We start from the raw sequence: 26,263 nt of genomic DNA, 5'->3' as shown, positions 1-26,263 counted from the left end.
CATCATTATATATTGAATTATTGTTATATTAGGGGCTTTCTCAGCAAATATCTTAAATGTGATTAAATGCAATTAATTGCAGTTAATTAATCTGGACTCCATGTAATTAATTCAATTAAAAATTGTTATCAATTGACAGTCCTTATATATATATATATATACACAAAACTAAATAATTTTTTTTATTTGAATTGGAACAAATAGTATTTTGTAAAAAAAACTGAAAAAACAGCCTTTAAAAAAGTTGTTAGCTACACTGCAAACTAATAACAAAAAGTAGATAACTATGTTGAAGCTAATTTAGCTTTGTAGTGAGCAAAAACTAAATAAAAAATGTTCCAAATATTATTTTGTAAAATTGTTGTAATTAATATTATCGCTACAAAAATAGCACAAAAGTAGTACAAAAGAAGTAAAATGCATTTGTCATTTTTGAACCAATGAATTTAAATGAACTGTCCGAATGAACCAATTCACTAAAAGTAATCAGACTTTCCAATGCTTCAAATGAGAGAAGGGATATTTTAGGCGAGCATGTTTATTAGCTCAGCTCGCTTGGCCTATACTGGTAAAGCTACTCTGTTTAGAAAACAATTGAGCTACTGTCACATACTTATGGAAAATTTAGATTAAGTGGGAAATTTATAAAAAATGTATAATACAAAAATTAAATAAAATTTAAGATACAGATATACAGTAAGTAAGCCATTCATTGGTATATTTGGTAAATGGCAAATGGTCTGCAATTATATAGCGTCTTTTTAACATTAACGGTATTCAAAGCGCTTTACACTGTGACTCATTCACCCATTCATACACACATTCATACACCAATGGCGGCAGAGCTGCCATGAAAGGTGCTAGCCTGCCATTGGGAGCAACTTGGGGTTTAGTGTCTTGCCCAAGGATACTTCGGCATGTGGAGTCAAGTGGGCCGGGATTCGAACCACCCGACCCGCTCTAAAGTCTTTGTTCTCTCAAAGTGTAAACACTGTGGCTCTTATCAAAACATTGCATTGCATTGCTGTTTGCTAGAGCATTCTGACTAGCCTGACATAGCAACAATGGCTCAACCAATAGCATTGCATTTTGGTGCAGGATTATCTGATTCTCTGACCAATAAAAGACTGGCCAGTTCAGGAAACTTATTTAAAAACAGTTGTTGTTTTCTTTGCAATTTCATTTGATGATGCTAGGAGCACAGAAATCACTTAGTAGCATTATTACTTATTAGTTACATCATTACTTATTATTTGTACCTATTTCCTGTTTGTGCGTTGACAGTTATATGATTACAGTTTCTCTGTCTCTGTTTCCCTTTCTACCAGCATCCATCATGAATCCCATGTCACATCTATACTACAAAAAGAGCAGCTACTCTCCGTACCGGGACCGAATCCCACTACAGATAGTCCGGGCGGAAGTAGAGCTTTCTCCAGAGGAGCGGTCCTTCCTTTTAGCTGTGGAAAAGGGTGACTACGCCGGAGTCCAACATGCACTGCGCGAGGCTGAGGTGTATTACAACATTGACGTGAACTGTGTGGATCCGTTAGGCCGCAGTGCGCTACTAATAGCGATCGAGAATGAGAACCTTGAGGTGATGGAACTGCTCCTGGATCATGGGGTGAACACTGGAGATGCTTTGCTTTATGCCATACGCAAAGAAGTGGTGGGAGCTGTGGAGTTACTGCTGTCCCACAGGAAACCTAGTGGAGAGAAACAGGTCTGTTTGTGTGTTGAGGTTTTAATGCATATTGCCCGCTGAAAAGACCAGCTTGGAAATGTTTGATGTTCCATGCTTGTCCATGCTGGTTTTGTGCTTGTCTAGCTGGTGTATCATATCCATATCCATGTTGTTTAGGTTACAATCAAAATTTGCTGGTGAAAATGTTTGACCAAGCTAGACATGCAACAAAGCTAATCCGATTCAGTAATTGAGTGAGTCATTAAACCAATGCAAACTGATAACTCATGAGTTTGAGATCTCAGATCTCAAAACAGACAGACACATTAAAGTTGTGTTGCAGGTTTTGTTGATCTAACACTTGATAGAGCATTGACATTAAAAACCTTATCTGGATAAGGTGGACATGTGTAAGGAAACACAAAATATATTTTTGAAAAATATCCGCCACAGTCACATAATTTGCATAAGATCAGGCTGGTAGGTTCAGTAGCAGTGCAAGAAATACTGTCCGAGTATTTAGATATGGCGTCTGCATCGGCGGAAGAATGCAGATGAGATTAAGTTCATGGGTTACAATATATAAATTAGGGCTGCCCCCTGATAGTCGACAAAAGGTTAGTCGATGAGAAGAGTCTTGGTCGACCAAGTTTTGATTGGTCAGTTGGTCACAGAAAAAACTCCACATAAAAGCGACGAACACCGGTATTACAGCTAGTTGGTGAATGTGTTTTTGTATTATTTTATGTTTTAATCACAGATGTATAGGCTGCAAATTTGGTCACAATAAACTACTCTGTGGAAATAAAGTGAACTGAAATCAAACACCTCCTGAACTGAGATGTCTGAGGTCATTTGCAGCACTCATTGATGATACTGTTCTTGCAAAAAAAATAAATAAATATGAAGACAGAAACAAAGAAAGAGTGAGATCCTTAGATGCGCGTGTTCCACGAGACTGCACTCCGCTGTATCAGCGCGTCATACATGCACATAGAGGGCTTGTCATCTGTTTCTCATAATATAATAAAATGTTTCTTCAAGCGCATGTCTGTGTGTCTACGGGCAAATTATTTGTAATATCTATTTGATAATAATAGCCTACTAATAATAATAATAATTATTATTATTTAATACATGGGAAAACTAGCCAAATATTGTCTATCAAAGGCATCAGCTATTGGCGACCACATTGTCCATCATCTGTCGGCACAACCCTAATGTGCATTTCTTTCTATAAATTAACAAAATGTTCGAACAGTCTCCTTGCTGGTTTTTCTGACACATTCAGTATCATTACAGCTTTTGCCTGTGTCACTGTGGCTCACTTTGGACGTGCGCTTGTAAAATTTATATTACAGTTTTATATTTCTAGAACAATGTTAGAAATGTTACTTATAACAGTCTTTCTCAGCCCTGGAACTCAAACCATTTTCTGATGGCCCCCAAACAATATATTCAAGTAATTACATTAATATCATAAACATGTGACAAGTGGCATAGTGGCTAGTGACTAGTGGTTTAATGGCTTAAATTAACTCCTGCTAAAATCTTTGGTCGGGGGCATCCCTAATATAAATACACTAACCGAGCTTTATAAGTACACTCACCGACTTTATTAGGTACACCTGTACAGTAAACCTCATGCGATTATCTGATCAGCAAATCATGTGGCAGCAGTACAGTGCATAAAATCATGCAGATACACATCAGAACATTCAGTTAATGTTCACGTTAACCATCAGAATGGGGAAAAATGTTATCTCATGATTTCGATGTATGTAGGTATACAGGTGTACCTTATATATATACATGCTTAGCAATGACACGGTGTAATAAATGACTTGCATATGTATTTTGACTTTGTCAATCTATCTGGGAAAGGCCTTATCACTTTAGGTTTTTGTGTATGTTGAGTGAGTTTCTATGCTATTTCATAACAGTGTGACATGCAGGTGGGAACTGTTCATATTTTCGGTTGTATTCTGTGTGCATGTGTTTGGATGAGTGGGTGTTCCAAAAGTAATAGAAAAAATGAGATGGCAGAGATTTGATTCAGATTTGATTTTCACCTCACGTAGCAGAGCAAATCTTTATTGGATTGCATTTTGTTATCTTCTAATCTTTCCCCTTATTCAAGGGTAGATTATCTTCAATTATTTGCATTGCTGTATTCTCACAGATCCAGTTTTGCGATAGCGACATGCTTCGTTCTGCAGCCAGTGGAGGGTGAAGGGGAATGCAACTTTAAAGGGATAGTTCACCAAAAAATTACAATTTTGTAATCTTTTACTCTCCCACGTGTCATTACAAACCTGTATGACGTTGGTTCTTCTGTAGAACACCAAATGAGAATTACAGCAGAATCTCCAAGCAACTCTCTTCCTTACAATGAAATTGGATGGTGACCAGGAGCTGTCAATCTCCAAAAAGGACAAAAAAACACGATAAAAGCATCACAACAAAAGTGCATATGACTTGTTGTGTGTGCTATATTCCATGTCTTCTGAAGCCATTTGATACTGTTCTGTGAGGAACAGACTGAAATGTAAATAGTTATTCACTGAAAATCATCAATTGGTGGTCACCATTCCCTTTCATTTCATGAAGAAAGAGCAGTGTGAACATTCTGCTAAACATCTCCTTTTGTGTTCCACAGAAGAAAGAAAGTCATATGGGTTTCAAGAGAGTAAATTATACAGAATTTTTTTTTTTTTTTTTGGTGACCTATTCTTTTAAGTGACTTTTGCTTATATGAACTCAAAAAGGGCATGTGACAGCGGCATTCACTGTCACCTGCACTTTGACTCATATGGCACAAGGCCAGAAGGAAGCCAGTGCACACAAAAGATTTCACTATGAATTTATCAGTGGTTGGAGTTATGAATGCCTTTTTTAAGGAGTAGATTTTCAATCCTTGCTGCATAAAGAATTACTCTAACCTCTGAATGGATAATATAAATGATGAAGCCGAGCACAGAAATGGCAGAATCTGCAGAAACTCACTACAGTAAATTAGTTTTTGAATCATTCTATTCATATACAACAAGTCCATTGAGAAGTCATCAATCTATCTATCACCATTCACTTTCATTGTCTGAAAAAATGCAATGAAAGTGAATAGTGAGTGAGACTAACATACTGCATCTCCCTTTGTGTTCCATAGAATTAAAAAAAAAACTGATACAGGTTTGGAATAACATAAGGGTGAGTAAATGATGACAGAATTTTCATTTTCATTGGGTGAACTCCTATATCCATTTAAAAGTGCATTGGGGCAAATAAAGCCTGTAACAAGGTTTGTTCTTTTTGCTTCATTATTTGGTCTTATAAAATGTACTGTACTGGTGCTGATACATCAAGTGAGATTGTTTAAGGAAGTGCCACAGGCCTAAATTGGAATCTAGCCCATGTACCATGTGCCCGCCGTTCACAGCGCATGGGCTATTTTGCATTGCTATCACTATAGCAACCCTTGCAGCCACTTGGGAGTTCTGGGGGAGGACTGTTATACTAATGGGCTGAAAATAAATCTCAAAATAAAATGCATTTGCAAACCTCGTTTACTTACTTGCTGGCTTGTAACACTGGCGTACAAAATGGCAGACTTGGCTGGCTTTATGATAGAATTTAGTATTTTGGATATATTTTCTGGCACTTAAAAATGGATAAATAGTTTCAATGTGTGTTTGAGGGTGCACTTGCTTTCATGCGAGTGGCATCTCCACTTGAATGTCACTTGCACATCACAGCCCTTGACTCTGAAACAGAAAAAACTATCAGGGGGTAATTCACAAAGAGGGAATTTCACTCACTGATAGCATGTTTTTTTTTTTTTTTATACATGTGCATTGTTTTCAAATAAGGAATTATATGAATCAGGTAACAGCGCATAAACAAACACAAATTTTGAGCGCAAAAGCATTGCTGCAACATTTCAATCCCGACACCTGAATCAAATCTGCTAAACGTCTGGATAGTTGCCGGGTATAACATTTTCTCCATCATTTGATCATAAAATTATGATTTTTACTGCCATGATCAATAGAAAATATACACAGACATCTAGTTTTTTGTACTATGTTGTATACTGCCTTGTTATCATTGGTAGTAATAGCTCTGCGTGAACTGTAACTGGCAAATAGTGCTGAATTTAGTTAATAAGATGCAATCTATAATAAAGCTAATTTACATAGATCATATAGATGATTTTCAGTATTTTTATCTTATTTTCCTGTAAAAATATCTACCAACCTTAAGGTAAATTGAGAAGCAAAATGAACCCTATAATTCTGTGTATATAAAATATGATACACAACATTTGATGACTCCTGTTTCACTTTCTGTTCAAACTATCAAGACAAAAAATGTTTGGTATAAGTTTCACATGTTTATGGCACCATCTAATGGTTATTTGTGAAAAAAAGTGGTTTCAATGTTTATATCAATCCATTTAAAATGGTGGCAGACATGCGCAAAAAGTTACTTATGTTGGGATAAATGACAGCTTATTTTAATAAAGTAAAAGTGAGAGTAATGATTATGTTGTTACTAATATTTTAAAATGAGTATTTTCTGAATATTTGCAACTTGTGCTTGGTTAATTTTTTTAAAAAGATTTTTATCGAAAAATGTAGTTGAAATTACATGTATCAAATATGATACAACAGGCTTTTGAGGTATCACTCAATCACCATTAAACTCCATTCATGCCCACCACATTCAGTTTTCTGACATATACTTTTTATAAGATATATTTCAAGTGTGAACTAATGATTCTGTGTATTTTCCTATATGCAGTCTGCTCTGTCATTATACAGATCTCATTATTTTATTTACATTTACATTTACATTTATGCATTTGGCAGACGCTTTTATCCAAAGCGACTTACAGTGCACTTATTACAGGGACAATCCCCCTGGAGCAACCTGGAGTTAAGTGCCTTGCTCAAGGACACAATGGTGGTGGCTGTGGGGCTCGAACCAGCAACCTTCTGATTACCAGTTATGGTGCTTAGACCACTACACCACCACCACTAGATTTTATATCACAAGCTATGAAAACTTTTTGTAGTTTGTCTAGTGATACTAAAAACAGTGTAATGTCAAAAAAACATGTCAGGCTTAACAGGGTTAAAGATAAGATTATAAGTAATAAAATAATAGGACTTGTTTTCAAAGAATGTTTTGATTTAATGTTATTTTTCTTACACCATTGGCAAATTGTATTTTTTTTCTTGTTTATTTGCATCTTTGGTGTAAGTAGAATAAACTAATTTCAAGATATATTCTTGAAAACAAGTCTAGATTCTCATCTTGGGTAAAGGCTGTTAAGATATATATTTATTTTGTATTACTGTTACTGTTTGCAGAGTACAGTTATTTCACACCTGAAATTAAGCACAGGTAGAAAAGGTAGAAACTAAGGTGAAAGACAGTTCTTACCCCATTTGCAAGTTTATTCTTATTTTAAGGAGAAAACAAAATGTGTGAGGTTTATGCTAAAAACAAGAAAAAAATCTATTTGATGGTATGTAACTTTGTATGTAAGTATGTAACTTTTTCAGCGTTAAAATACTTCCTTCTGTCCCAGCTTAATGTGCAGAGACAACTATAAGTCATTCAGAAGTTTATTAGACCCGACCCAACAATGTTACTTAGCTAATGCCTTGACTTGGGGGGCGGGGCCATATGACAGTTCGAAAAACAACAGACAAGGGGTGAATTCAAAAAATGATTTTAATAATATTATTTATTTTTTCAGTTTTCAATCCAGATCGGTGGTGCTAGTGTCGCAGATATCACAGACTTCAGCTTTAATTCAAGATATATTCTCTGAAACAAGTCTTGCTTCTTTTTTAAGAATCTTGTTTAAAGGCTATTCAGATATTTTTACTGGAAAACAATTCATGATTAAGAATTTGTTTGCAGTGTAGCACAGAAATACCCTCCACCAGTGGTTCTAAACCAGGGGGTCGGGACCCACTAGGGGCCTCAGCACACTTCCAGGGGGACCTCAAGATCTCTTAAAATGATTTCAAATAAGATAGATTATTATAATTTTTATAGCTTTCTGTGTGTCTAATCATTTCGCATTTCTGTCAAATTAGCATTCTACTTTAATCTCTGAAAATACAGTATGCACCAAATGAAAAGTTTGAATACAGTATGCATCAAAGTTTCTCTACAAACACGGCAACCGGGGGCAGAGGTGCCTCTGCCCAAGGAAGATGCAGGTTTACTAATGGGGAAACTGTCTCGTGGAAGATACATCACACAGGGTTATATACGTGCAAACAGCGCATGTGGAGCACCTACCCCAGTACAGAGCCTGACAACACACGGGATGAGACCGGCTCAACACGAAGGTTGTAAAATCTCGCAAAGGTGTTGGGTAAAGATGCGCCATTGGAGTATGCCTGTAGGCCCAAGGGGGGGCGGCACACACTGGGTGTGATATGCCAAAGTGATGGCTGTGACAGGGCGGAGGGCTGGGCCGGGTGGTGATTCTACACACCCGGTCCCTTATCAGGCTAATCGCACCTCCGAGAGGGTTTAAGGCCGACTGCAGAGGGTGGTGCAAGAGGGCGAGAGATTGCTTACGGGAAGCTGACCGTCATGTGTGTGTTTGTGTCTTTTGTTAAAGTTTTTCATTAAACAATTTTTTTATATTGTCAAGCCGGTTCTCGCCTCCTCCTTTCCCTTATATCCCTTTACAATGACGTCAATGACTCAGTGGGTGATCCTCTGTTTGGAGACAGCGTCCGCTGCACTGTTGAGGTCGCCCGGGATGTGAGTGGCTCACAACGACTTGAGCGCTGCTGATTCCAGAGGAGGAGATGGCAGGCGAGTTGCGACATGCAACGAGAGCGTACTTCCGGCAATGCTCCATGGCATGACAGCAGATCCGCTCAGCAATTCAGACAGCCCTGGACATATCACATGTGCAGGGAGAGGAGATGGCACCCATTCCATAGGAGGAGGCACTGTGCCATTCTCATCATTTGTAGCAATCGAATTCCGCCCTGGTGATTTATGTACGCTACTACTGTAATATTTTCAGAACGAATCATGATGTGATGATTCAATATGTTGGAATGAAAAGCCTTCAAGGCTAGGTAGACAGCAGTTCTACGTGGTTGATGTGCCACGCCCGCTTCGCAACTGTCCAGGTCCTGAAAGCCGGGCGTACGACGCAGACTGCAATCCAACCTGTGTTGGACACATCCATGGTCACCACATTTCACCTGAAACCGTGACCCATCATAACACCCTGTTGGTAAAAGGCTGGAGATGTACATGGAGCTAGAGCAGCCAGACAGCGGCAAGTTATACCAATGCGCATGTGCCCTTGGTGCAAGACGTGTCTTGGTACATGACTTTGAGCGAGCACTGAGAAGTCTCATGTGTAGCAGACCTAACAGGATGATGGCAGATGCTGCCATAAAGCCTAGTAATCTTTGAAATTACTTCAGTGGTAATGTTTTCCCCAGTTTGAACTGAGACATAAACTGAGGAGTGGTCTAAATGCATTAATTCGTGAGGTGAGAGTGCCCTAAGAAAGACTTCACAGATACAATGTAGGGGAGCGGTAAGTCTTCTCACGGCAGGCACTAAGTAGTACAGGCGACAAAGCAGTGTTGTAGTCAAGACTACCTAAACTGAGACCAAGTCAAGACCAAGACCAGAGTGTATCGAGACTGAGACAAGACCAAGACTTTGAGGGGTTGAGACCAAGGCAAGACCAAGGCAGGGCGAGACCGAGTCAAGACCAAGACCAGACCAGTGCAAGTCCCACACTGCATGACACACCTACGATAAAATGTGGAACATGCAAACCATAGGCACTCCTAAAATTTATCTGAAAGATACAAATTCCCATAAAAACACCCACAGAAAACAAATGAATATTCCTCTTCATTCACCTCTTTTATTGCCATATAAAGAAACGCCCTCTCACTTTCAACTACTTTTGTTTACAGCAAACTTAACATGTGTAAGTATTTGTATGAACATAAAAAGTTTTCAACAACTAAGACATAAACTTAACAAGTTTCACAGACATGTGACTAACAGAAATTGAAGAATGTGTCCCTGAACAAAGGGGCGAGGGGGTCAAAATCAGTATCTGGTATGGCCACCAGCTGCATTAACTACTGTAGTGCATCTCCTCCTCATGGACTGCACCAGATTTTCCAGTTCTTGCTGTGAGATATTACCCCACTCTTCTACCAAGGCACTTGCAAGTTTCGGAACATTTCTGGGGGGAATGGCCCAAGCCCTCACCCTCCAATCTAGCAGGTCCCAGATGTGCTCAATGGGAATGAGATCCGGGCTCTTTGCTGGCCATGGCAGAACACTGACATTGCTGTCTTGCAAGAAATCACCCACAGAACGAGAAGTATGGCTGGATGCACCAACATTGTTGCCGGTGATATCTGGTAAGGACCCGCTTTACAACAGGCCTACAAGCCCTCAGTCCAGCCTCTCTCAGCCTATTGCAGACAGTCTGAGCACTGATGGAGGAGTTGTGTGTTCCTGGTGTAACTCAGGCTGTTGTTGTTGCCATCCTGTACCTGTCCCGCAGGTGTCATATTCGGATGAACCGATCCTGTGCAGGTGTTATTGCACGTGATCTGCCACTGCGAGGACGATCAGCTGTCTTTCCTGTCTCCCTGTAGCACAAACATTGCAATTTATTGCCCTGGCCACATTTGCAGACCTATTGCCTCCATGCATCATGCCTAAGGCATGTTCATGCAGATGAGCCTGGGTATCTTTCATTTGGTGTTTTTTAGAGTCAGTAGAAAGGTCTCTTTAGTGTCCTAAGTTTTTATAACGGTGACCTTAATTGCCTACCGTCTGTAAACTGTGTCTTAAAGACCATTCCACAGGTGCATGTTCATTAATTGTTTCTGGTCCATTGAACAAGCATGGAAAACATTGTTTAAACCCTTACAATAAAGATCTTAAAGTTATTTGGATTTTGTAAAGGGATTAATGGAAAAGAGGAGGCGAGAACCAGCTTGACGATATAAATAATAGTTTAATGAAGAACTTAACCAAAAAGACAAACAAAGCAATGTCTTTTATTTTTTCACATTTTAGAATAATAGTAAAGTCATCAAAGCTATGGAATAACATACATGGAACTATGTAAATTATGTTGTAACTAAACAAAATCCAAAATAGATCAAAACTTTTTAGCATCTTCAAAGTAGTCACCCTTTACCTAGATTTAGCAGAAATGTACTCTTGACATTTTCTCAACCAACTTCTTGAGGTATCACCCTGGGATGCTTTTTAAACAGTATTGAAAGAGTTCCCATCTATGTGGGGCACTTATTGGCTGCTTTTATTTATTATTTAGTACAAGTCATCAATTAAAAAAAAAAAAAAAAAAAAATGTTTAATAAAAGTTTTGTTTTATAATTAAATAAATTAATATGGTGGTAAAATTATATTTTTGTCTACAAAACTAATTTCAAACATATAAGCATACGCCGTCAGATCAAAAGATTTTTAAGATCATGAGAAACATTTCAGTCAAGTTAGGGCTGGGCGATATGGCCAAAATTGTTATCACGATAATCTTTTTCATATTGTTCGATATCGATATTTATTACGATATACATTTACACATTGCACTTTCTTTTTTTATTTCAAAGTTGACGGAAGAAAATGTAATTCTAAACAATCAAAATAGTCTCAACAAAACTGCACAGGGGGTCCAGAGACTGCCAAAGCAGTGGGGTCTGCGGGATCTTTTACCAATTTTACCGTCTTTTACCGTTTATCAATTGAAAATGAATGTTAAAAGATCATCTGTTTGTTCTGAAGCATAGTGACAGCAGTCCAGTATTTGTTGGAATATATTTACATTAAAATGAAATATTTTTTATATTTCTTTAGATTCAGATACCCAAGTGAGGTGCATAGAAGCCCTTGTGACTGTGCAATGATGCTGATTGTGGGTTAAGAGGTGTCCCGAGAGAAAATTTAGAAAACGTTTTTTTTTATTTAAAAACCATTTGTATATTTTCATTAAAGTGAGAGACTAGTCTACCAACTAGTAATTTTAGTCTTTCCTTATCCATTCCAGTCATCTAATTAATTTTCACAAAATTAGAACAGAAATCAATTTGTTTATTATTAAAGACTCGTAACATGCTGATTAATAAAGATACATTTAGAAGAGAAAAATGTTAAGGTGCTTTGAAAACACGTTAACTCATGCGGAGCTTCATGTCTACACACATGCAGGGAAAAGAGGCAATGTGCACAGAGCGGGACAGGTCATGCATGTTTGGTGCTAGAGAACAATATTCAAGATTACAGCACAGAAAGATCAGAGCTGTTGTTCTGTCGCGCTCTTCACTAGAGACAATGAGAGAGCACAACCGTTGTCATTAAAGCTTGCGGTGCGGATGGAATCAATCCGGTGCCCGATGTAACCTAATTGGTCTAAATGGTAAATGGTATGCACTTATCAACGCTCTTTACACTGTGACTCATTCACACACACACACTCATACACCAATGTTGGCAGAGCTGCCATGATAGGTGCTTGCCTGCCATTGGGAGCAACTTGGGGTTCAGTGTCTTGCTCAAGGACACTTCAGCATGTGGAGTCGCGTGGGATGGGATTTGAACCACCAACCCTGCGATTAGTGGCCAACCCACTCTACCAACTTCCAGACTTCGCATGTTGTGAGTGAAGCTGAGAGCGTTTTCAATTAATTCCTATGAAAGGTGGAGCGTAGGATTTGCAGCGGTGCAAGCTCTCGCCTAGCGCTGTGAGTGCCTTTGAGCGGATTTCGTCCGCTGCAGTGCAAACGCAGCCTGAGAAAGCTGAAAGTAAATATCAAAAATTCTTTATTGTGGATTTTATTTTCGTGATATATATCGATATCGTTTTATCGCCCAGCCCTATGTCAAGTGTTTCAAAACTTTTGACCGGTAGTGTATATGACGTTTAATTTTAAAAATCATTATTATTTTATATGTATTAGTACATATTGAAATTAACATCAACCAAGATTGATAAATGCTGCAAAAGTATTGTTAATTGTTAGTTCATGTTAACTTATGTGGTTCACTAATGTTAACAAATGGAATCTTATTGTAAAGTATTACCGAAATCACTGACATTTAATCACACACTTTGATATCTTGGTAAATCTGAGCATAGTTTATGACATTGTTAAGAACTCTTCTGAAACACTTGAGGATCATTTACCAGGGCCTTTTTTTAAGCAAAAGTCTCAATTTGCTCTGTATTCAATCTTATTTCTGTCTAGCACAAATAATTGAGATCTCATTTGTGAATTTTCTCTCCTGTGAGAAGCTGCATTCTATCTAGTCATCTGTATTCTGCTGCTTTGTGCTGGTTTTCACACTTTCTTTATTTGCCTTTTTTCTCCCAAAGGTTCCATCATTAATGATAGATGCCCAGTTTTCAGAATTCACACCTGACATCACACCCATCATGCTTGCCGCCCACACAAACAACTATGAGATCATCAAACTCCTGGTCCAACGCAAAGTCACAATCCCTCGGCCGCATCAAATCCGCTGTGACTGTGTGGAGTGTGTGTCTAGCTCAGAGGTGGACAGCTTGCGTCACTCTCGTTCCCGCCTCAACATCTATAAAGCGCTCGCCAGCCCCTCTCTCATCGCCCTCTCCAGCGAGGATCCCATCCTCACTGCCTTCAGACTGGGCTGGGAGCTCAAGGAGCTCAGCAAGGTGGAGAACGAATTTCGGCAAGAGTACGAAGAGCTTTCTCAACAGTGCAAGCTCTTTGCTAAAGACCTGCTGGACCAGGCACGTAGCTCCCGTGAGCTGGAGACCATCCTCAATCACCGTGACGACCAGAGTGAGGAGCTAGACCCACGAGAATGCAGAGACCTGGCCAAACTCAAACTGGCCATTAAATACCACCAGAAAGAGGTAAGGAAATTTGTAGCTTCACGAATAAACCTATTGAATTGTAATGCAGAACACAAATTAGTTCTGCACTTCCATAGATGTCAGTGGACTCATGGCCCATAGAGCGCTACTGAACCCATGCTTGAATGGGAGTCTAACACAGATACCTGTATCTTGGGATTTCAACGGAGTTAAGTTCAATGTTGATTGGACAAGTGGCTCCAAACACATCATTTTGGGTCCCCTCTTGACACCTTGCTTCTATAGGAGTCTGTGGATGTTTCATGAGGATGTTTGAATTGGAAAAAGCATCTGATTGTTTATTGGATAATGGGCTTTCAATTAATGTATATTTGTCCCAACTGGAAACCAGGCTTCTCTAAACACACACACAAAAAAAAAGTACTGTTGAGGTACAAGGGCCATCACTGGGGTTGTACCCTGAAGGGGACCATTTTTTGTACCTCTATTTTAAATTACATTTATAACTCCTTTTGGGTACCTAATTGTACCCTATAGACCTAATATGTTCCTTTAAAGGTTCATTTATATGTTTTGTTCCTCCTTTTTTCTTAAAGGAATATTCCGTGTTCAATACAAGTTACGATAAAATGACAACATTTGTGACAATGTTGATTACCACAAAAACATATTTCGACTTGTTCCTTCTTTTCTTTAAAAAAAAAGAAAAAAGAAGCAAAAATCAAGGTTACAGTGAGGCACTTACAATGGAAATTTTGGAGTGTAAAGGCAGAAATGTGAAGCTGTTGTAAATTTTATAAAAGCACTTACATTAATTATTCTGTTAAAACTCAGGTATTATTTGAGCTGCAACGTTGTTTTAATTGTTGTTTTTACAGTCATTTTAGGCTTTTAGTGTTTATTAAAATTACATCGTCATGGCAAGTTGTAAAATTGGAAACGGAAAAGATTAGTAAGTGATTTTATCATGCTAAAATCATTTTAACACACATGTTGTTTATGTATTGTGGCTATACTTTTGAAAGAGTGAGTATTTTATAATGTTCAGAAATTGGCTCCCATTCAGTTCCATTGTAAGTGTCTAACTGTGACCCAGTTTTGCTTTTTTTTAAAGAAAAGGTGGGGCAATTCAAAATAATTTTTTGTGGTAATAAACATTATGTCACATATGCTGTCCAAAACCCCGTACTGTCACAGTATGTACTTTATTTGATGAAGGACACACTTATCTGCCAGCAAAACTGTACGTTCTTTTAGGTATGCATGCTACTCGCATATGAATAAATGCATATGTATAGATTTCAGACATACTTCATCCGGGAATGTAGGCATTGTCTCATTACAGAAATATTTGATGTACAGTAAGAACAACAACCACAAAAACTATCCGCTCAGGTTTTGTTAAACAAGCACCATTTAAGCACAAGGACCAATTATCTTGGTATATATAGCATTTACAGTTGAGAAGTGCTGTCTGACTTGCAATTCACCGCCAATCTTTTAAATCCAGCGTTTTGCACGTGACGTCACCTCAGCTCTTGAGGGATTATGGGATCGTAAAGTATCCAGTCGATCAACACTCTTTAATAGTACAGGAAATAGTACTTCCAGGTACATCTCGCTCACTGTTTCATGAAAACTGTGGATTCGGACATACTAATCCATTGGCATACTGTTTTTGGCATACTATATAGAGGAAAGTATGGATATTCAGATGCAGCATACCTTTTTTTTCTGAGAGTGTATGATGATTGGTCAAGCTCTCAAATGGGCAGATCTTTGCAGCAAATGGCCAATAATTGAAACTGTGATGCACATGACTGACAGAATATATATTTTTTAATATGTGTGCTGTTAAATGCAGAAAGTGTATGGTGGATCAGAAAATTAGAAACAAGTTGTAACACATTTATTTTAGCATTCATAATTATATCTGATTTTAAATTATTGCAAAAAACATTTCTGAGTTTGGTCATATGTAATTGCACTGTTTGTGAAATAATTTGAGAAGCGGACAACAAAAGAATAAAAAATATCAGCATCATTGAATAATTTGTGCTTCCCCATACTTGAAAAGCACCAGCTGCCACTGGCCTAATTTTGTATTTTGTGATTGGTTGGGTCGTTTTCAGAGGTTTATGCCTTTGGGGAAAAAAATGCATCAAATATTATTACATTTGCTTCAGCTGCCTGTCTGAAATTTCACTTTGGCAACTGAATTACTTGTGCAAACTATTGCAAAATTTAGTGGTGCCCTTCGACAGACCCTGAGTATATTCTCTACTTCAAAATTTGTTTTTCTTTAAAACATAAAGCAATAGACAGAGTGCCTTTCTCTCGGTCTGTCTCTTGAGTATCTTCAGCTCTCTGATCCACAGTGATGTGTGGTGGGATACAATGTGTTTTAAAGGCCAGAGGCTTGACTAGATTAGAAAGACAGGAGATAGAGAGAGAATAAGAGAATAGCACAGGGCAGATGAAAGACAGGGAGTTATATGATACATAGCAGCCATGGAGAGAGTGTTTCTGCTTTGTACATGCAGCAAATGCTCTTGTCTTTCAGTTTCTTACATACATTTTTGTCAACAAGTTGAGATGTTGCTACTTTTCGCTTAGAAGACTCTGAATCTTCTCAGAATGTTTAGAATGTTGTGTTGGTGAACTACACAGACTGACTTCAGCTCTCTAAAGACTTTCCATTGATATTTTTTATTTTAAATCTCAGAATTACTTTTTTTTTTTTCAAATTGAGGGTTTGAAGGGCTCATGTTGATACATCTGGTGTCTCTTCCTGTCAGTCAGTGGTGATGCTAGTTGTGGCCTGTGCCTCCAGTTATCTCAAACTCTTTTGTATGGATCAAGGAGAGCTGCTTGAGCCATAACAATAATTAATTTTATTATCATAAACTAAAACGAAACCTAAAGGTTAAAAAAACATTTTCGTAAACTGAAAAAAAACAAAAAAAAAAACATAATTGTAAAAACTAAAACTAAACTAAAATTTTAATAATTTGAACTATCTGAATTTGAAACGAACTGAAATAAAATAAAAATGATCTTGCATAAGATTTAGTTTTCGGTTTTGTTGCAGTATGTTTTTAAACCTTTAAATTCACATGAAACAGAAGTTATGACCGACTTAATTACTGTATTGTGATGTAGTTCTGAGTGAAACTGCTTTTTCGAATGAGAAATAAAATGTAAGGTGGGGACTTTGTTTACATTTGGACAAGGCTAGAGCCATTGTGCAAATACAGATGAATGTGAAACAAGTGAGTAAAAGCTAATTTGTCCTCGTTTTGAATCTCAATACTCTAAGCTAAAAGAATAAAGAACACTTATTTGAGCGGTATATCCATGAAACCTCAATCTGCAGAAAAATATAAATGAACTCCAGTGAGTTTTTCTTTTGTGGTAACACTTTAGAATAATGGTCTGTCATTAACAGAAAATTATGCAGGAATTAATACAGTATTAATGAGTAGTACAATATTAACACTTTTAGTTACTACAATTAACTAATATGGAAACATGATTTACCAATCAGTTAGTAATAGTGAACTGATGACTGATGTAGTTCACTGTTAGGTAATCAATAATTATTGAATTTGATCTGCCTCATTTAGAACTATCTACTATCTATGGCTAATTTAAAATAACTACTAATTAATTACTAATCAAAACATTAACGTGTCTAAAATGTGAATGATTATGTTTTTATTGTGAACAAGATCATGCATGGGCCATTATTCTAAAGTAAAGTCCATTATTCTAAACTGAAAACACATTATAAACCATTAATAGTAATTGAGGTGTTACTTGTCAGTTAGTAATGAATACTCAAGTGTTTGTTCCTACATTTGATACATTTAATCAAAAAAAAAAAACATTCACAGACATTAAAAAAAACATTCTGGCATTAAATTATGAATCATTGAATTATGAATCAATGAAATCATTGAACATATTTTCATAGGCTACACACCATTAGCAGGATAATGCTTTTAATTGCTGGTGCTCATGGTTACTACATGTTTTAAAAGTCTTATATATTAACATAAAGTAAAATAATAAAATTATGTGTCTAAAGGACAAGTGTGTTGATCTCCAATAGACTTAAACATAAAACAGAGAGAAACCCGTTAATTAGTAATCCCTCACTCGTGAACTAGACCCCGAGATAATTGTACTCCTCCGCTTAGGGTAGTAGCTCACTCCCTACACAGAGGGGACAATTCAACCTTTTCTGACAGTGAAGCATGGCCTCAGATTTGGAGGTGCTGACCCTCATCCTAACTGTTTCACACTCAGCCACAAACCTCCCCATTGCATGCTGGGTCACAGTCTGATGATGCCATCAGAGATGAAACCCTGTGGCCCCCAATCTGAACACACTCTGATCCATGGCTGCACCTTGAAATCCTGCCTATGAATATCACAAACAGGGCAGGTGACAATGGACACTCCTGGCAGAGTCCAACACCCACTGGGCACAAGGTTGACTTACTACTGAGAATGCGGATACAGCTCTTACACCAGTTATACAGGGACTCGATACTCCCTCAGTACCTCCCATAAGACTCGGTCATAAGCCTTCTCCAAGTCCAAAAAACACATGTAGACTGGGTGAACAAACTACAACACCCCCTCTAGGATCCTCGCCAGGCTGAAGAGCTGATCCTCTGTTCCACTACCAGGCCGGAATCCTCATTGTTCCTCCTCTAGCTGAGGTTCGTCATTTGGTCGGGGTCTTTCCCAGGTTGGCTGAGAAGTGTGATTCCTTAATAATTGGAACTATCCCTCCATTCCCCCTTTTAAAAATGGGAACCGCAAATCCCCAGGCACTATCCCAGATTTCCACGCTGAAGAGGCGTGTCAGGCATGACAGCCCAACAACATCCAGGGCCTTCTGCATCTCAGGGCGAACCTTGTCCACTCCTGGGGCCTTGCCACTTTGGAGCTTTTTAACTGCCTTAGTGACTTCTGCCAGAGAAATGGCCCCCCGAGTCCTCTGTACCTGCCTCCTCCATAGGAGATGTGTAAACCAGGTACAGAAGTTCCTCAAAGTGTTCCTTCCATCACTCGACTATATTGGCAGTTGAGGTTAGCAGTTCCCAATCCCGTTTTAAAACAGCCTGGACAAAGCCCTGTCTTCCCCACCTAAGCCATCTAACAGTTTTCTAGAACCTTGCCAAAGTCCTTCTCCATGGCCTCCCCAAACTCCTCCCACACCTGAGTTTTTGCTTCCACAACTACTGCAGCTGCAGTCCTTCTGACCCTCTGTTACCGATCAGCTGAAACAGGAAACACACAGGCTAACCAATCCTGAAAGGCCTCCTTCTTCAGCCTGATGGCATCCTTCACCACTGGTGTCAACCAACGGGTTCTTGGGTTGCCGGCACGACAGACACAAACAACCTTCAAGCCACAGCTCCAAGCAGCCGCTTCCATAATGGAGGCTTTAAACAGGGTCCATGTCCCCAGCCCCCCTTGGAATTGGTGTAAGTTTAGACACTCTTTGTCTGGCCTTCTTCTGGAACCAGTTTTCCAAGGGAGGCCCTACCAGGAGCTAATGATCCAGACAACACAGTTGTCCACCACGGTAAGGTGTCAATCCATGGAGGAGATCACTTAATATAAATACTAAAACTAAAATATAAACTAAATGTACTGAAAACTAAAACTAAACTAAAAACTAACAAATAAACAAAACTAAAACTAAACTCTCTCTCTTTCCTAGCGTTTGTCCCACATAGGTGAAGAGTCCGCTTTGTGATAGTTATATAAATAAAAACTAAATTAATGCCACAGGCACGATGTGCACATTAATGCTTATTAGGTATTAATCAGAAATCCCTTTTGCTGCTCTGGGATAACACTGCTCATAGCTGCACCAGTAAACTGTCTAGGATAAATTTCCCCACCTCATATACAAACTTTAATTACTAGTGTAAAGGGAAAGTTGACATGCTCAGTGGCTGTGGCCAAATTCATCTTAAAACATTAAGTTGAGTCACTGCCTGCATGGAGAATGTGTTTATTTCTGAAAGAATTTACCATTTTAAAACAAATATAACTTTAATTCAACTGCATGATATATAGGTGCAGGACCACTTTTAACAGCATATGCAGGTCCAAACTGTTCCATTTTTTTATTTAGCTGCATTAGCAATGAGTGCTTACTACCAATTATTTAATTTGCTGTTATGCCAATAAAACTAATATTTGCTTGCTGTAGCCTAATATTGAGTCGCTAAAATAATTATTCATACGAGTAGCCTACTGGCATCTGTGTAAATAACAATAATTAACCATTTATTCATCAAGAAGGTTTTGTAAGGAGTGTGAACATTTACATTTGGTAGTAGAAGCCATTTAATACAATATTATGTCTTGAATGCAGGGGTTAAATTGAGATTTCAGAGGCCGTGAACCTTAAAATCGTGTGATTGTTATTATAACATCCATTCATTTAAAAATATGCGTGTCTTAATATTTATACTGTATATTCATAGGCATATGCATATTTCATGGTATATAATTGATTCTGTTAAGGCCTATAATTTGTCTGTCATTATTTAACTTAATTGTGAAAATAGTTATTTGATGTAGTTTTGTAGATTAAATGACAAACAAAATTGCCTTACCCTGCAGTTAATTTACCCTCTGCCTATGTTTAAAACTATTATAACCTTGCTGTGAATACAGATGGAAAGCTGCACACATTCACACAGCAACATAAGGAAGATCAAGACAGATGTGGGGCTTTCAGCCAAGCAGTGTTGTATATTTATAAAAAAAAAAAAAAATTATCATGATTATTATGAGCAATTGAAATGTGCCATGACATTTCTAGTGATTGAAGTTTTATAGAGTTAGATTATACAGAAAGACCATTTCTTTATTATTTTGGCTTGTTAGTTTCAGCTTTTGACTGATAATCTTCAGACATGCTTGTGTAACGTCTAGGGTGCGTCATAAACATTACATTTGTACATTTAAATGAAGTTTAATTCTCAGAACACATCTTGAGATCCCTTAGTTTCGAATTTGCTCTCCATCAAGTGATTTGAACGCAAGAACGTAACGCATGTTTGTGTTGTGCTGCCTGCTGAAGTGTTATTGTGTTCACTGTATAAACTGCGCATTGACATACAGCTGAAGTTTCACTTACTGCCCTCAGGAGTAAACAGGTGGTACTACAAGCTTGAATTTCTCAGGAATCTTTCTTATTATGGTCCGGGGGCATTGCGATTAATTGCGTTAATTGTTTTAATGCGTTATTTTTAATCAAATTAATCATACTGAATTAACGTGTTAAATCGACAGCCCTAATATATATATATATATACCAATAAGCCACATCATTAAAACCACCTAGCTAATATCGTGTAGGTTTACTTTGAACCATTCTAAGTAAATTCTAGAGACTGATGTGTGTGAAATACCCAGGAGATCAGTAGTTACAGAAATACTCAAACCAGCCCACCTGGAACCAACAATCATGCCACGGACCAAATCACAGAGATCACATTTTTCCCCATTCTGATGGTTGACATGAACATTAACTGAAGCTCATTACTCGTATCTGTTGATATTATGCACTGCACTGCTGCCCCACGATTGGCTGATTAGATAATTGCATGGATAATTGTTGGTGCCAGACTGTTTGAGTATTTCTGTAACTACTCATCCCCTGGGATTTTAACACACAATAGTCCGAATGTGTGTTTACTCCGAATGGTGCCAAAAACAAAAACGTCCAGGGAGCAGCAGTTCTGCGGATGGAAACACCTTGTTGATGAGAGGGGTCAACAGTGAATGACCAGACTGGTTAGAACTGACAAAGTCTAAGTTAACTCAGCTTACCGCTGTACAATTGTGGTGAGAAGAATATAATTTCAGAATGCTATTCTGAGATGCGTGTTGGCGCTGTTTTGGCGGCACGAGGGGGACCTTCACTATACTGGCTGATCGGTGTATATATATGGGTCTATTACCGCTCAAGTTTTAATGCAGAAATTTATGTTCATTTAACATGGGGATTAAATGAGTTGGTTAAAAGTACAGGCAGAGAAGATGACTGTATGATACTAAAGGGGCTGGAAAAGCACAGAGAATAAAATGTATTAAGCCAAGCATGCTTGCCTGAAGCATGACTAAAGGGCATTATAGTAACAGATCTTGAAAATGTAATTATGTTATGTTTACCTTGTCTTGTTTCACTGTTGCCCTTTTGTTTGCCATTTTTGTCACTTTTGCATTGCTTAGTTTTCACTTTTGTCCCTTGTGTAACTCCATAGTCTCTCTGTTAGCTTTCGTGTTCATGTTCATTGTTTGCACCTGCCCTCGTTAATATGCCATTTTGCTTCTGTTTATCACCTTGTTATCTTGTTTGAGTTCTGTTTGTTCATTGGCCCCTTTTTCCTATGTTCATGTATTTATACCCTGGTTTTTGGTTCAGTCCTTGTCTATCGTTGTTTGTTGTTAGCAATGGTATGTGTTCCCTGCCTGAGTTCTCTGTTTTGTTGCCTGAGTTCTCTGTTTTGTTTCATCGTGTTTAGTTTTCAGTTTTATGTTTTGTTTCCCCAATGAGGGTTGTTCCTTTGTGTTTACTTGCTTGTTTATTTAATAAAGTCAAACTGCATTTGGATCCACATCTCCTCGTCTGCCTCGCTGCTCAATCATTACAGAACGATAGACCAAACCATGGATCCAGCGGTTTTACGCGCCAGATACCACCTGCTCTGCCTGAGGCAAGAGCCAGTGCCTGTCGCCTCAGAGGTCAGTGAGCCAGTGCCTGTCGCCTCAGAAGTCAGTGAGCCAGCGCCTGTAGCCTCGACCGTCCCTGAGCCAGCGCCTGAAGCCTCGACCGTCCCTGAGCCAGCGCCTGTAGCCTCGACTGTCCCTGAGCCAGCGCCTGTAGCCTCGACCATCCCAGAAAAAGCGCCTGTAGCCTCGACCGTCCCAGAGCCAGCGCCAGTAGCCTCGACTGTCCCAGAGCCAGTGCCTATAGCCACGACCGTCCAAGAGCCAGCGCCAGTAGCCACGCCAGAGCCACGATCCAAGAGCCAGTGCCAGTAGTCACGATCGTCCACGAGCCAGCACCAGTAGCCATAACCGTCCAAAGGCCAGCGCCAGTGGTCACGCCCGTCCAAGAGTCAGCACCTCTCGAGCCTCCCAGTGCTCCTCCTCTCGAGCTTCCTAGTACTCTGCCTTCCGAGCCTTCCGAGCTTTCCAGAGCTCCGACTTCCGAGCTTCCTAGTACTCTGCCTTCCGAGCCTTCCGAGCTTTCCAGAGCTCCGCCTTCCGAGCTTCCTAGTACTCTGCCTTCCGAGTCTTCCAGGGCTCCTCCTCCCGAGCCTCCTAGGGCTCCGCCTCCCAAGTCTCTCGAGTCTTCCAGGGCTCCTCCTCCCGAGCCTTCCAGGGCTCCGCCTCCCAAGTCTCTCGAGCCTTTCAGGGCTCCTCCTCCCGAGCCTCCTAGGGCTCTGCCTCTCAAGTTTCTCGAGTCTTCCAGGGCTCCGTCTCTCAAGTCTCCCGAGCTTTCCAGAGCTCCTCCTCCCGAGCCTCCTAGGGCTCCGCCTCTCAAGCCTCTCGAGCCTTCCAGGGCTCCGCCTCTCAAGTCTCTCGAGTCTTCCAGGGCTCCTCCTCCCGAGCCTTCCAGGGCTCCGCCTCTCAAGTCTCTCAAGCCTCTCGAGCCTTCTAGGGCTCCGCCTCTCAAGTCTCTCGAGCCTGCCGGGGCTCCGCCCCTCGGGCCTCTCGAGCCTTAAAGGGCTCCGCCCCTCAAGCCTCTCGGGCCTTCCAGGGCTCCGCCTCTCAAGCCTCTCGAGCCTACCAGGACTCCGCCACTCAAGCCTCTCGAGCCTCCCAGGGCTCCACCCCTCAAGTCTCTCGAGCCTTCTGTGGCTCCGTCCCCAGAGCCTCCTGAGCCTCCTACGGCTCCGCCTCCCGAGCCTCCTACGGCTCTGCCTCCTATGGCTCAGCCTCCTACGGCTCCGCCTCCCGAGCCTCCTACGGCTCCGCCTCCCACGGCTCCGCCTCCCATGGCTCCGCCTCCCAAGCCTCCTACGGCTCAGCCTCCCGCGGCTCCGCCTCCAGAGACTCCTAGGGCCTCGCCTCTAGAGGCTCCTACGCCGCCACCTTCCTCGGCTCCGCCTCCGAAGCCTTCCAGCTCACCGCCTGAAGAACCTCCTACGGCGCCACCTCCCTCGGCCCCGCCGCAAGAGCCACCCTCGGCTCCGCCTCCAGAGCCTCCCTTAGCCTCACCTCCGGCGCCCCTCCCGGCTCCGCCTCCAAAGCCTCCCTCCGCCTCGCCTCCGACGCCTCCTAGTTCCTTCCCAGTTCCGCCTCCTGGGCCTCCCTCGGCTCCGCCTCCTAAGCCCCCCACGGCCCAGCCTACGCCTCCTCCTGCGCCGCCTCCCAAGTCTTCTACGGCTCCGCCTCCGAAGTCCTCCTTGGCTCCGCCTCACGCGGCTCCGCCAGCCCCTATCCTGCAGCCACCACCCAGGTCCCCCAAGCCTACCCACATCCCGTGGTCAACTCCCAGGCCTACTAAACCAGTCCCTGCCCGGTCGATACCTCCCTGGCCCCCTAAACCTGTCCCTTTGTGCCCCCAGGGACTGCCTAATTGGCCCTGTGGACTGTCTCATTTCCCTTTGTGCCCTCGTGGACCGTCTCATTTCCCCTCGTTGCCCCTCTTGGACTTCCTGCCTGCCCTTTGTGCCCCCTTTCACTTCCTGCCTGCCCTCTGTGCCCCTTGGACTGCCTTCTTGTTCTTGTACCCCCGGTCTGCCTGTCTGCCCCTTGTGCCCTCATTTTGTTTTTTGTGGGTTTTCTGTCCTTCGTTTTTTGTTCCTTAGGATCGTCTGGAATCCGATCCTTTGAGGGGGGCTCTGTTATGTTTACCTTGTCTTGTTTCACTGTTGCCCTTTTGTTTGCCATTTTTGTCACTTTTGCATTCCTTAGTTTTCACTTTTGTCCCTTGTGTAACTCCATAGTCTCTCTGTTAGCTTTCGTGTTCACGTTCATTGTTTGCACCTGCCCTCGTTAATTTGCCATTTTGCTTCTGTTTATCACCTTGTTATCTTGTTTGAGTTCTGTTTGTTCATTGGCCCATTTTTCCTATGTTCATGTATTTATACCCTGGTTTTTGGTTCAGTCCTTGTCTATCATTGTTTGTTGTTAGCCTGGTATGTGTTCCCTGCCTGAGTTCTCTGTTTTGTTGCCTGAGTTCTCTGTTTTGTTTCATCGTGTTTAGTTTTCAGTTTTATGTTTTGTTCCCCATTGAGGGTTGTTCCTTTGTGTTTACTTGCTCGTTTATTTAATAAAGTCAAACTGCATTTGGATCCACATCTCCTCGTCTGCCTCGCTGCTCAATCGTTACAAATTAGTTGTGCTTGCTAAAGCTCTTTTGCATGGGAAGCACTCTTCATACCATTCTTTCTTTCTTTTGTTCATTTATTCTTTCTTTCATTCTGTCATTCTTTTGTTTGTTTGTCTGTTCTTTTTTCCTTTTGTTCATTTGTTTCTTTTTTTTGTCCGTTTGTTTGTTTGTTCATTCATTTGTTTATTTGTTTGTACATTTTTATTTTTGTTTCTACTTTCTTTCCTTCTCTGTTTCTGTCATTTTTTTTATTTTGTTCCTTTCTTCCTTCCTTCCATTACTTTATTTATTTATTTTTTAATTTTGGAAGAGGGAGGAAAGTTGTTTGAATGCATTGTCAGCAACCCCCCATCCCAAGCCACTCTCGCTCACAGATTTTTTAATCGATAAGGATTGAATACCCAATATAATCTTATGCGGCTTTCTGCTCCAACCGCTTAAATCTTACCTTGCCTCTCATCTGAAATGCTGCTTCAAAGCAATGCTGCTGTTATTACTGTACATAAGTGGGCTTTGGTCAGTGTACTTTGAGGGGATCTTGAAAATTGTTAAGTGTCTCAGTGTTTTAAAGTTTTTATTTACCTCATCAATGTTAAAGGTTCAGTGTGTAATTTCTGCACTGCTAGCATCACCAAACAGAATTGCAAAAGACTATGATTGCCATTAGTCGGAAAACAGATAGTTCTGCCCTAAACTTATCCCTCTGGTTGAGCCAATGTTGCTGTGCCTGGCTTTATGTACAGTATTTATATCTCAAATCAAATTTGAGCTCTACGGTAGGGGTGAACTGAAAGGATCTAGCCTATTGTACATTTTGGACTGTTCCTCACACAAAGCTATTGTATGACTTACAATGTAATACACAATTTGTATGGACTACTTTCATGACATTTTAATGGTGCTTTTTGTCCTTTTTTAAGCTTGACAGCCCCTGGTCACTATATGCATTCGTTGTATGGAAACGAGAAGCATGAACATCTTTAAAAATATATATTTTGTGTCCCACAGAAGAAAGAAAAGAAAATGATTTAGAATGAGGGTGAAAAATAATAACACAATAATAATAATATTCATTTTAGGGTCAGCTATCCCTTGCAGTAATAACATTTCAATCAGTTTAAGGCACAGAAAAGGCATTCTGTTTTCTCAGAAAGGCAGTTCTCAAGCAGCAAGACAGGTCAACTCAAGGAGAAAGCTTATCACACACATGTTCTTCACACTGTTATCCCTGCAAGGGAGATATGTGTAAACATGATAGGAAGCTGTTGTGTAATTGTCGCGTATT

General features: G+C 40.2%; 1 protein-coding gene across 1 annotated transcript in view; it reads left to right on the top strand.

The window, feature by feature from the left end:
- The window catches only part of LOC127652138 (short transient receptor potential channel 5-like), a 96,315-nt gene that overhangs the window by 15,432 nt on the left and 54,620 nt on the right, over positions 1-26,263 (top strand). The window contains exons 2-3 of the mRNA XM_052138198.1: positions 1,329-1,723; positions 13,113-13,634. Coding sequence (XP_051994158.1) covers positions 1,337-1,723; positions 13,113-13,634 — 909 coding nt within the window. The 5' untranslated portion in view covers positions 1,329-1,336. The remainder of the gene's footprint in view (positions 1-1,328; positions 1,724-13,112; positions 13,635-26,263) is intronic.

This window comes from Xyrauchen texanus, chromosome 11 (assembly GCF_025860055.1).
Source record: "Xyrauchen texanus isolate HMW12.3.18 chromosome 11, RBS_HiC_50CHRs, whole genome shotgun sequence".
Taxonomy (NCBI): domain Eukaryota; kingdom Metazoa; phylum Chordata; class Actinopteri; order Cypriniformes; family Catostomidae; genus Xyrauchen; species Xyrauchen texanus.
Note: the sequence above shows the minus strand (reverse complement) of the source record. Positions and strands in the feature narration are given on the sequence as shown.